This window comes from Rhinopithecus roxellana, chromosome 12 (genome assembly GCF_007565055.1).
Source record: "Rhinopithecus roxellana isolate Shanxi Qingling chromosome 12, ASM756505v1, whole genome shotgun sequence".
Lineage (NCBI taxonomy): Eukaryota > Metazoa > Chordata > Mammalia > Primates > Cercopithecidae > Rhinopithecus > Rhinopithecus roxellana.
The window spans coordinates 51,954,738-51,968,140 of NC_044560.1; the positions used below are offsets into that span (position 1 = coordinate 51,954,738).

Sequence of the window (13,403 nt, forward strand, 5' to 3'; positions counted from 1 at the left end):
AAACAGTGACATCTCAGTGGCCTAATACAACAGAAATTTCTTTCTTATTCTTGCATAGTCTAATCAGCAGAAAGTGGGGAAGATTCTGCTCCAAGCAGTCATGCAGGAACCCAGGCTGCCAGAGGTTCTACCTTCTTCAACACTAACTTTCAAGATCACCAGGGGTCTCCACATATAGCTGGCATATGAGGAAAAAAGAGAGTGTAGGATTACACACTGGAGGTTTACCATGGGTCACATAAAACAGTACATGCCACTTCTCTCTATATTCCATTAACCAGACTGCAGTCACAGGGCTAAGTATAATTGCAAGGTAAGCTGGGGCATGTAGTGTAGCTTCAGAGGAAGGGGATCTGGGCTCTGTACCTGGCAATTCTCTTTGCCACAGGAGGATAATTTTGCTGGCTATCATTATCTATCTGTTAATTTTTTCCTTCTTATTTTTCCAATAGGGAATAGAGTCACTTCTTTTTCTCATTAGGGTTTTATTTTCCCCAGATAGCCCTCCAATAACCTTGTTGCCCACTCAGCCCACCCACACTTGTTTCTGGGAAAATTTTGAACCACAGTGGTGATAATACCCATGCAATGGATAAGGCATTCCAATACGCATAACCACCTTCGGTGATGTAGTTATCACAGCAGTCAGCTAAGGACTTTTGAAAATCAGGTTCCCCAGGCCGCAAGGAAAAACCTACAGTGGAAACAGTAGACGTCAGCATTTCCCAGACACTGATTAAGGCTCTAGAACAATAGGAGGGAGATAGATTCTGTCCTCCAGGATCCAGGGAAGGTAAGCCTGGAAGACAAGGAGCTCACCTGAAGGTGGACAAGCCCATGCTGTAATCCATGGGGCTGTGGGTGATGAAGGGGGAAATGCGTGCTGTGTAGGGTAGTGTCACCCTGAACAGCTGCCAGGCTCAACCCCGGGGACTTAATATACCTTCCTTAGTAGAGAACCATAACTTCGGTCATCATAATTCCAGCTTTGCACAGAGCTGTGTAGTGTACAAAGCCCTTCGCTGTTAACTGAGAGTGTGTTATTTTCTTCCTTCAATAATATAAGACAGGTATTAAGTTTATGCCTTCCTCTCCATCTCTACTCTCTCTTCTGCTACCACTGCCTTACTTCAGGCCTGCATCATTTCTCAGTGGACCCTTAGGACAGCCTCCTAACAGGTCTCTTGGCTCCAATTTGCCTCCCTCTAATCCATTCTCTACACTGTAGCAACAGTAATCTCTCAAAGAAAGCAGTCCCCCTTCTTCCCCTCCTAACACCCTTCAATAGCTTCTCTCGCAGTTTGGATAAAATCCATGTCATTAGCATGCTCATCAGGCCCTACCTGATATGGCTTCTGCCTGCCTCTCCTGTTTCATTTCTTTCCATTGCTCATGCTGAACTCTGTAGCTACAGCAACACTGAATGGCATATGGTTTCCGCAAACCCAGTGAGCTTCCTCACCTTTGGATCATAACTTTGATGACCCCTCTCTCTGTAATGCCACATGCCCTCCCTTTGATTTGCTAACTTCTCTTTAACTCTTAAGTGTCACTTCATTCCTGAGAATGCTTTTCCAATGGCCCCACACATACTTGGCTGATGCACAAGCTATGCTGTGCAAACTCTCTCATCGTCACACTGTACTGCTGTGATGTATTGCTGTGCCTGCCTGTCTCACCAAGCTGTGAGCTTTCATAGGGAAGGTCCATTGCATACTCATCTTGATACCCAGTCACCTAGCATTGCACCTGGCATCTAGCAGGTGCTCAACAAATGACTGTTGAAGTGTTTTATCAACAAACCTGCATTTTAAACTCAGTAAACTACTGCTTAGAGGGCTTAAGGGGTTTGTCCAGGATGTAAACTAACTCACGGGAGAAATGAGATACCTCAGTCTTTCTGACGCCTCAAATACTTCACACTATGTCACATGATCTTCAAAGGGAGACAGATCAGTACGTTGGCTGAAAAAGTTATATCTCTCAAAGAAATGTTTTGTTTTGTTTTACTTCTTTTAAATCTTAAGTCCTTTTGAGAATCTCGGGAAAGTTATGGATTTTTCCCCCAGAAAAATGTATACACACATCAAATTTTTAATGCAATGTAAGAGTGTGCTAAAAGTATATTGGTCAGAATGGGGTAGGTATTGTTGCAGCAGCATATAAACCACCAAATGCCAATGACACAGCACAACAAAAATTGAATTCTAACTCACATGAAGTCCTTTATGGGTCAGCAACGGCTCTCCTCCATCCAGTGACTCAGGGGTTTAGGCTTCCTTCACTGTAAGACAGTGTTCTGTCAACACATGCTTCCAAATCTACAGGACAGAAGACAGAAATGGAGAGGGCACACTGGCTCTTAAGTGGTTCAGACCGGAAGTGTCACATGTTTGTGATAAATTGCCGAATGTCCACGAATTCCTTCCAAAATCGTAGGCATGCCCCTTTGCAAAGTGACTCTGCTGTTCCTCCCATCAACCAGTATAAGCTCTGTCTCCAGCTCTTGAATATGGGCTTGGCCATTGCTTCAGCCAAGAAGACAGTAAGAAACCTCAGGCAAGCAGAGGTTTGGAAAGCACTTGTGCATTGGGGCTTGTCTTTTCTTGCTGCTTTTTGAAACCGTTAGATCACCCTGAGATCAAGCCTGAGTTAGTCTATTTGGAGTCATGTGGCCCATGTACTTCATCACTTCAGCCAACAGCCAACACTAACTGACAGGCAGAATGAATCATCAGGCAGGTGAGTAAGGCCATCCTGGACCAAGCAGGCTCCTGCTGACCTACCAGTTGCTTGAACCAAGGCAAGGCCGGCACCCGTCTTAGTCTAGGCCTATTTGATGACCCAAGGAATTGTGAGCTGATAAGTGATGATTATTTTAATCTACAATTTTGGGATTATTTGTTATGCAGCAAAAGCTAATACAAAAATAGGTACGAGGAGTAGAGTGCTGCCATAGCAGAAACATGAAAAGTGGCATTGACTGTGGAACTGGGTGGAGGCTGGAAAATCAGTTAACAAAAGTTGGAAAAACAACAAACTGTTAGTGGATCCGTAGACCTAGAGTTACAAATTGCTACATATAGTTTAAAGGCCTAGAGACATATGATCAGTTTCAAGGCTCTCCCATGGTCAGAGATGAGATCTATAGCCCTGAGTAAGAGCAGCTAGACCAGAAGTGTGGTGTGGTGTGATAACTGTAGTAGACTTAAAGCAGTGCTGGCACATCCTAAGGGCAAGGGGAAGCTTCAGAATTAGAAAAAGGAGCGTTTAGGAGTCAGGAAAAAAAAAAAAAAGTGTGTCTAGCCACAGATTTCCTACTAACCAGCTGTGGAGACAGCTGTGAAACCCCATCTCAGAGGCTTGGAAGATTACACTAAGTTTCTTGGCTTATTGTCAAAATCAAATAAGATGATGTATGGGGAAACCGTTAAATTGCTAAGAACCGTCCCTGAAAAATATGTGTATTATTTTCACTACAGCCTGACGCTGCCGTCCTCCAGGCAGGATCTCAGGTGAGCTGCACTGAGAAACCACCAGGGGGCGCAATGAGGTTGGAACTCCAGGAGACAGGAGAGCCTGGAGCGGGAAAAAGCCCAGGAGAATCTATCGGGAAGGCTTTCTTGAACAAATGACATTAATATAAAATTTGAATAATGAGTCGTATTTAGCTAAGTGGCACATACTCTGGACAGAGGGAACGGCATGCAAAAATCCTGGAGGTGAGAGAGCTCAGGATTCACTCATGTAACTGTCCTCTCTAAGCCTGCAGGCTCCTCCGTGAGTACCTCAGGTTGAGGAGGGCAAAGGTCGAAGGGGAGCCCTGTCTTCTAAGGGTTTGGTTTCTCTTAAAGGCAGGCAGATAGGAGACAGGACATGGATCTTTCTTGAAACACAATTTTCTGCTTGTTTACAAATGATTAACCACCACAATCAATTGTGTCAAAGTTCAGGTCAGTTGCATCCTTTGGGACAACGGTGACATGTTGCCTTGTACTTAGGCTTACGACAACTGGAATGCACTCTGGGTGATCTAGCACAGAACTTGTGTTCTGTGTTTTGGACACAATGTGAGAAGACTACCATCTTCTGTGGCTTTCCCATCCATCCCCTCACTATACTTCCTTATTTGATTCTCCAACCCCAACCCAGCTACTCTGCAGGGATGGCAGGAGGGGGAGGCTTACCATTTTGTACATTCAAACCCAAAACAAACTTATCAAGTAGGCAGTAATGAATTATTATCCCCATTTCACAGATGAGAAAACAGAGTCTTAGAGGAACTCTGTAACTGTGTTTAAGGAAAACAAATCCAGTCTGTGTTCTTTCTACTAGCCCACCCTCATACCTTGCAAGCTGCCTCTCCTATGTGAGGTTCCTCACCCACATTGCAATAGCAAAAGCAACAGGACCGCCATCCAACACATGGACTCAGCCCTTTATGTGTTGCAGGTTGGTTTTGTAAATGCCAGGTTGGTGCAGTTTGGACTTTAATATGTTGATTCTGGGGAGTCAGGGTTGGTTTTCAGGAAGGTAGGTTGGAGAATCTCAGTCATTTGCATCTTTTGGGATACAAGCAATAACAACAACACATATATATTTAGATAATTGTTTTCATGTAGTTATTTCTTTTTTCTTTCTTTTTTTTTTTCTTTTTTTTTTTTTTTGAGATGCTGTCTCACTCTGTCGCCCAGGCTGGAGTGAAGTGACACGATCTCGGCTCACTGCAAGCTCCACCTCCCTGGTTCACGCCATTCTCCTGCCTCAGCCTCCCGAGTAGCTAGGGCTACAGGCGCCCACCACCACACCCAGCTAATTTTTTTTGCATTTTTAGTAGAGACAGGATTTCACCATGTTAGCCAGTATGGTCTCGATCTCCTAACCTCGTGATCCACCTGCCGCAGCCTCCCAAAATATCATGTAGTTATTTCTATAATGCCTATGTATTCAACATTTACACGTTTGGTATTTGGTCTGACTCTCCCAACTGTGAGTGGTAAGTCGGCATAGTCCTCCTAATTTTACATATGAGGAAATAGAATCAGAGACAGTCAATAAAAGTATCAATTCACTAATAGAGAGAGCACATAGAATGTGCCAGGCAATGCTCAACATGTTTTGAATACTTAGATTTATTTAATCTTCACAACAACCCAGTAAGGTTGGAACTATTACTATCACTGTTTTATAGATGAAGGAACTTAGGCCCAGAAAAGGTTAGTAATTTTCTCTGGCCACACAGCTGGTGAATCACACAGAAGCTATTTGAACTCAGGCACATGAGCTCTAGAGCCCTACAGCCTCTTACTGACTTGCTCAAAATCACGGAACTGGAAAGGGGCAAACATGGAATTCAAACCTTGGCCTGTCTGACTCCAAAGCCTGAATTCTACTAAGTAACAATAGCTTACATATCTGAGCACCCAACAGAGGCCTGTTCTAATCATTTCCTTATATTAATTTGTTTAATTCTCACCACTTTGCAATAAGGAAAATGAGGCACAGAAGTAAAGCAACTTGCCCATAGTCCAAAGCTATTAGGTTGGTGCAAAAGTAATTGTGGCTTTTGCCATTTAAAGCAATGACAAAAACCGCAATTACTTTTGCACCAATCCGGTCAGTGACAGAGAATGTACTTGAACGCAGGCTGTCTGGACCTAGAGCCCACAGTCCTTGCAGCCTCACTAATAGCCTGTCCGCTTAGCAGCTTACCCCAAAGTTATAAAGGAATAAACACCATGCTGCTACAGATTTTTCATTATTCTGGTTGGTTTCCAGAGTGACAGGTAAGTTTTTGGTCTGTGCAAAGTCTGAGTTTCCAGTCACAAGTGGCTTTCTGTTTACTTTGCAGAGCTATTTGCTCTTGGGGACAGAAGCTGACAGTGCACTCACAGCACAGACTTGTCATGGGTCTAGCAGCCTCTGTGGCATCTCCTGTCACATTGGGAAAATGAAGAATTCCAGGACATCGGCGTGGAGGGCGCTGGTGGAGCTATTTCTTCTCTGTGCTGCCCTAGGCTGTCTCAGTTTGCCTGCCTCCAGGTACGTGACAGTTACCAATAATTCGCTGATCAATAATATGACAGGGAAGGTGCAGCCACATGATGCTGACCATCTTTTTGTTGCATGTCTATTGAATGAGGAAGGTCTCTTGAGGCAATTTGCATGCATCTGTTAACATACTATCATCAACTCTCTTCAAATTATTGTGGAACCAAGCGGCTGATTTCAACAAAAGTTCCTGTAAGAAACTGGCATGTTTAAATGTATTTTGTCATGCTGAGAAGAATAGGATATTTGTTCTGTATTCTGAACAAAGCCTCCATGTGATTCTTTATGAAAAAAAAGTTTGTTACGTACAGAGGAAAAAAGAGCCAATTCATGAGATGATTTTAATAAATGAGATTGACCCACTCTACCTACTCATCGACCTCAAATCTTCAGATTCTCAGGTTCTTTCCCACCCTCCTCTTACACACACACTCTCTCTCGCCCCCCACCCCCCACAATGTTCCCAGCAGTTAAATGCTAACTGATTTGTTTCATTATTGTTAGTCTCCATTAATAGGGTGCAAAACAAGCTAAAGAAAATGTCTTAGTGGGAGCTCAAACTTGGGCTCCAGTGATAGAAGAGCCAGTGACGTAGCAATCTGGGGACGCTCCATGTGCATGAGAAACCCTACCATGAGATGTTGAAGCATGCACGTGTCCCTGGCCTCCATGTAAACACTCCTGTGGGAAGAGGGACTGTAATTCCATTCCTTTTACTTAGTCCAAAAATGAGATCTGAATAAACCTTTCACTTTGTGTGAGGAGTACCTCCTACCCATGGGACACAGCCTCTGGTCTCAGTTCTGTTGAGTTGCCATTAGGAACCACAGCATGATGAGCATTCATTCACTATCCATTGGCCACTCAATAAGTAACAGCTATTAGGATGACCAAGAATCTCCATTTAGCCCAGAGAATAACTAAGCTGCCAAAACCTTCCTTGTTTGTACTGTGTGTACACAGAGAAGCATTCAAGACCCAAGAAAATGTCTCCGGAATGGAGGACTTAAGGGAACTGTAGCAAACCTATCTATAGCACTGTGCCCCTGGGGGGAGATTTCTGTTGGGCTCTGAGGATACAGAGATGACTCTATGTTCTCACAAAGAATGCCGACATGTGAGCACATGCTGTGTGTACCATTGCAAGAGATGCCACAGGGGCAGCCAGCAAACAAGGAGGGAATGATCAGCTCTGTGGGGCATGGAGCCTGGAAAGGCTTCGAGAAGAGAGAGTGCTAGGACTGAATCTCTACAGGTGAGTGGGTGTTTGCCGAATGGCTAAGGGATTGAAAGGTGTGCCAGGTAGAGGGAGCAGCACAGGCAACTGTGCATGAGTGTGAGAGAGCTCGCTTGCTCCTGAAGCTTCCAGACACTACAGTGGGCCTTGAGCACAGGTCCCAGCAGGGAGTTGAGAGGGATGAGATAGAGTAGGAGTGAGCAGGCATCAGGTCATGGGCAGAGTTAGGGGATGCAGGAGTACCAGCTAAGGAGCGTGAACCGTATCCTCGCCGCAATGCAATGGGAGGACATTGAAGGGTTGAAGCAAAGGAGTAACACGATCAAATTTACATATTAGGAAGTTCACTCTGAGGTAGGGAGTGGAGGGGCAAATGGTTGATTAGGGTGCAGCCTGAGAAATTGTATTTAATCATCACCACAATGTCATGAGGTGGCTGTAATCTCTCCTTCTTGCTATGTAGGAGAACAAACTGATCCTCAGTGACAAGAAAAGATTCATGCATGTGTGGTGAGTCTCAAACCCTTACCTGAATCCAGGTGTAGTTCTGACATCCACTCATAATTCCCATGAGGCAGTCTTGAACACGGCAGGTATTGGAATTCCATCCATGAAATAAAAGAATAGTCTTTGGTTCTGGGACAGAAAATGCTGAGACCACCTTCGTATTGGCCAAGAGGTTTTTTGCTTTTACTTACTCTTGTAATCAAGTCAGATAATGAAATCATATTCACTGTGTCATAAGACCTATCATTTATATATTGCCACTCTGTACCAGCCACTTGGAAACATTAGCTATAATCCTCACAGCTATTCCAGGTAAGTGCTACTGTTTACCATTTCACAGAGAGGGAAACAGAAAACATAAGTGTCCCAAGGCTACCCACTTAACAAATAGCTGACTATGGATTCAAATCCAGTTTTGTTCAGGTCTCAAAATCCCTGCACTCTCTCTGCATCCTTCTGCTTCTCACTAATGCATTGTCCCCTCCCCGCCCCAACCCATCCTCCAACCCCCACATTGTGTATCTGACTTGCTGGCCTCCCGTGCCATTTCTCCATCTCTGGGCCACACATTTGTTGCCTTGAGATGTTGCTTTAAATTTCATGTCTACCACAGCAAACAACAGAGAGAAGAGAAATTGAAAACCTGCCACCCAGAAGCTGCCCCTTCTAGCAAAGAAAAAGGATGCTGTTTGCAAAGGGGATGCAGCTGCTTAACAAATTGTGTGTGACAAGAAAGTTGTTGTGTCAGGGCATTTCTACCGAAAGCCAAAATATATTGACGCACCCCATCTATATAAGTTGATGGCTTGCAATTTACTGCTGACCCAATCCTGCTGTACTGGATGGATCCATCTTTATTTTGATCAGAGACGCCTGTTAGGAAGAGAGTGGGAGACCTGGGCCCGGTGAAATGTGTCCTAATGCTGGCTACAGCATTTTCTGCATCCCCAGGAAAGTCACCCCTTGCCAGTCCTTAAGTAGAGGGGGCCCATGTTCAAGGACCTGACCAAGGGTGTTTACTGTAGCTCTATTTGCAATCGCAAAACATTGGGAAAATATAAATGTTCCTCAAAAGGAAAAGGAATGAAATAAATGCAATGCGTTTCATATAATAGAACATCCAGAAAAAAGAAATGAACTAGATCTCTTTATGAATCAACATGGATAGGCTTCAGAAATGCAATGTCGATTAACAAAAGCAAGTTGTAGAATCATATGTGTAAGTATGAATAAAGCACACACAAGCAATACTATAGATAGTCTATAGATGTCAAATTATTTAAAAGAGACTAGAAGGAAACACACCAAATTCATGGCAATAGCTCCTCTAGGGGTAAGGTGGGGGGAGCAAAATTGAGACTGCTGTAAAATGCAGATGTCAAAATTAAAAATTAAAAAAAAGACTTGAAGCAAGTGTACCAAAGTATGAACACTTGCCAATCTGGATGTGAGTACATGGGTGTTTATTATATTACTTCTTGTACTTCTCTCGGCCTGTTTAATTTTTCAATGTTAAAAGCATCTTTTCTCGGCCTGTTTAATTTTTCAGTGTTAAAAGCATACAGAGGATTTTTAACGACAGAAGTTTAGTCAGTAGGTCAAAATGTCCATCAGGTTTGTTTCTATAGAAATTCGTAGGGGTGAAAGGCTTGTGTTGTTCCCACACACAGAGGCCCTGATGGAGCCTAGAATTTATGTGGCTCCTCATTACTCCCAGGAATTAAAGATGCGATTTAATGCTAGCCTTTCTTTCAGATTTGCATTTTGTAGTACTAATAAACCGCACACATTTCATCCGATGTAATTTACAAACATACTATTTATTCAGCTGATTACTTCATTATATTGTCACCTTCCATAATGAAAATTGGGTGCAAAAATGAGAGATGTGGTGGATATAACTACTTTTTACCAAGCTCTTTCTGTAAGTGATCATCTTGCCCATTAATAGGCTTTCAAATCTCAGAGAGGAAAATAATTGTGACTCTTAATAGCTAGTGTTACATTACTTATTCGCTCAGTCTCAACTGTGGCTCTGGAGTTGTCTCGGTTGCTAAAAACACAATGTAACTGTTTTGTAGTTGAAATAAGAAGAGGGTACCCTGCAGAGCTGTCAAATACATACTTAGGAGAAGCTAAATCACAGACAATATTGGTTTGTCAAACCTGGTCAAATTAGTAAATAAGAACACATTCTGAAGCCCCCCACTGGTGTGCAGCATCCTGCCTCAAGTAACCATTTTAAAGTATCCACCTGTGGTTTCCAGTAGTCTTTGACCTTTCATTAAAGATCCAACTTTACTAGGCAATTGATTTTTGCTGGTCTCTGGGGCGGTCATGGACACGGATTTCACTGTAGTTAATATTATCCTCTTTTTAGGACTTTTGCCAAGTGAGAACGTATTGTTAATAACCTTGTCGGGAGTGACATCCTGTGTATATGAGACGGTGAAAACTATGTGATGCTCTTCTCCCTAATGACTCAATCCTGGATATGGGAATGAAAGAGGCCTTACATAGAGGTTGGAAGAGATTGGTGGAGTCAATGCTGGCCCTGTTTCCTTCCAGGCAGCATGGGGCAACGGAAAAAGCCCATATATACTCTAGAGATTAACAGACCTTGGCTCAGATCCTAACACCACTGCATACCAGCTGCATGACGGTGGACGTGTCACTGTCTCTCTGGGCCACTTCCCTCATCTGCCCAGGCGGCAGTGCTCCACAGCTGCCTTCCAGCATTGCTGTGAAAATAGAAGGAGGTAGCATGGGTGAAGCTGGGCCATTGAGCACAGCCTTAACATGTCTGTCATAGGTGCTCAACAAAACCTCTATTCCTTTTGTCTTCCCATCTCCTTTTGTGCCTTGGAAAGGAACACAAATTACAAAGAATCTTACAGTGTAATGCACTCTTTCATTTGTAAGAAAAAATAAGAATCATCATACACTCTTCATATGATAGAGGAAGAAACTGAAGGCCCAGGCAAGTTAATTAGCATCCTCATTCATTAACTCATAACCCAGTGTGCTCCAGGAAATGAACAAAAAGAATTGCCTTCTCTCTGCTGGTGGTGCTGAGGTTTCCAAGAATGACTATCCCTTGCTCACTTCTCTCAAGAACCATCTCTTCCTCTTCCATAGCTTTTCATGATCAGATCTGTACCTAGCACAAATCTCTCATCCTGAGATCCAAGCCCATATAGGAACTATTTACTAAATGAGTCTCTATAGGTGTTTCATGGCACCTGGAACTCAGTATGCCCCACCCGAAACTCACGTCTTCCCCATTAAGATTTATCTTCTGCTGTGTTTCCCACCACCCACACACTCAAATGGGAAACCAGCATCCATTTAAAAGGCCTTCCTTTAACACCCTACCTCCACCATCCAATTATCCATCACTTTCCATCCATTCCACATGAGAAATATCTCATACTTTGGTTCTCCCCATCCTCTCTCCCCAACCATTGCCATGATTCAGGCTTATACCACTCGATGGGACTGCTGCTGCCAGCCTCCTCCTTGTTTCCCTACCACCAGGCTCTCCTGACTCCCACTGGACCTGCACAGCTCCAGCCATGCGGCCTGCATGCTGGAAATCCTTGCCCTCTGGATAAAGTCCCATAGAGCTAGGACGTGAGACATGTTTCTCTTTTCCTACTCTGAGATAAACTGTGACTTCCAGAAGTCAGAACCTTGGTCTTATATCTCTAGGTATTCCCTGTAGGACAGTACCCTGAGTTAGTCCTCAGCAAATGTTTCATAGACTCTTAACATGAACAGATACCTTAAAGACAATCTAGTCCAAACCTCTGATTTTCCAGAGGATGAAACAGAGGCCCAGAGATGGGGAGTAAATTGCTTAAGATCATATGTCTAGCTGTGGCTGTGTTCCTTGCATAGCTGTAGCATTTTAGAGTTTATAGTGTTTTCCCATGTGCTATCATTTTTAATCCTAAAAATAGCCTTCGTGGCAGGTTTGATTATCCTCATTATATAGATGAGAAAAGTGAAGCTCATACAGGTTATAAAACCAGACCACAACCAGTCAGCTGCTAATGGACTGTCTTCTGATCCAAGTTCAATACTCTTTTGACGAGAGCTAGCCATAATGTTAGGTGCTTGCTACATATTCAATAAATATTTGTTGGATTAATTAACCTATCCTGGAATGATAAACTAATAGCCTTGCACAAGTGAGCAAATATATCTTTATTGAATGTACAAATAGACAGTTGGATGTATACTTAATTCCCTTCTGACATGTGACTCTCTTCTCTCCTGGTGACTTTTAGAGGTGAAAGGCTACATTCCTTTGAGTCAAATGCAGTCAACAAGAGCTTTGCTAAGAGCAGACAGACGCGGAGTGTGGATGTTACCCTGATGCCCATTGATTGTGAGCTGTCTAGTTGGTCCTCTTGGACCACATGTGACCCCTGTCAGAAGAAAAGGGTAAGCAACCAGGCCTGGGACAGCTCTAAGCCTCCAGGAGCCTTTGTCCCCAGCAAGATTGGCTGAGCCATTATTAACAGTACCTGGCACATAGTTGGCCCTCAATAAATGTCAGCTAACTTAATTAAAGCATCCTTTCCTTCCATGCTTTCAAGCAGCAATAAGTTCTTTCCTTTGGTTCTCTAGTGTTTTCCAAGCACACCCAGCCTTTCTCACTCTACCAGCTTCCTAATTAGACTCTCTGCCTTGAACCTGTTCTTTCAATCAATCTTTCACCATGAAACAGGGGAAGCAATCACAGTGTATGTCTGAGTTGTCTTTGCCCACTTGGAAACCATTCACAGTCTACCGATGATACTTAGGATCATGTCCAGGATCATGGTTTTCAAGGATCCCTATGACCTAGCTTATATCTTCAGCACACTGGACCTTTGTATGACTCTGGCCTTCACTCTCTCTGGGCATTTCTTCATGCTGCTTTCTCAGGTGGGGTGACTTTTCCCACTTCCTTCACTGGCTAACACCTATTCACAATTTGAAACTCTACTCAGGAGCTGCCCCTTTTGAGAAAGCTTTTTGACTCCTCCTCAGCCCTACATCCAGTTGGATAAAGCAATCTTTTGTGAGCTTCAATAGCCCCTTATTACTCTTGTATCCTAGCATTTATCACATCACACTGCTTATTTTTCACCTTCACTAGACAGTGAACTTGTGAAGGCTGATTCAATTCTGTATCTTCAATGTGTAGACCAATCTCTGGCACAGAATAGGTTTTTCATAAATGTGTGGTGTTTGATCTTGTTCTGTTTTCTGATATCTCTATAGGGAAGGGAAGGTTGTTGTTACACTTTCTGTTAAACAGATAGATAAACAGGAAATCAGAGCAGGTAAGTGGCTTCTTGAGTTCACCTAGTAGTAAATGCAGGCCTCGAACTCAGGCCACTGTCCAGTGTTCCTTGTCTAGGGTTCTACCAGTGAACACATTCAGTTTCTGCAATATCTGTCATTCAGCCTCCTTTGTCATAGAAGGGCTGACCCAGGATCCTAGTTCTGAGAACAATAGATATGCCAGAGAAAAGAGAATGGTTGCTATTTCACCAGATCCTTGGGAAACCAAATCAGCCATGGGCTTAGACTCTAAAGAGGCTGTGGAAGTAGG

General features: G+C 43.4%; 1 protein-coding gene across 1 annotated transcript in view; it reads left to right on the forward strand.

The window, feature by feature from the left end:
- Positions 1-5,844: 5,844 nt before the first annotated feature.
- Positions 5,845-13,403, forward strand: part of C8B (complement C8 beta chain) — a 42,833-nt gene continuing 35,274 nt past the window's right edge. The window contains exons 1-2 of the mRNA XM_030913817.1: positions 5,845-6,042; positions 12,088-12,244. Coding sequence (XP_030769677.1) covers positions 5,951-6,042; positions 12,088-12,244 — 249 coding nt within the window. The 5' untranslated portion in view covers positions 5,845-5,950. The remainder of the gene's footprint in view (positions 6,043-12,087; positions 12,245-13,403) is intronic.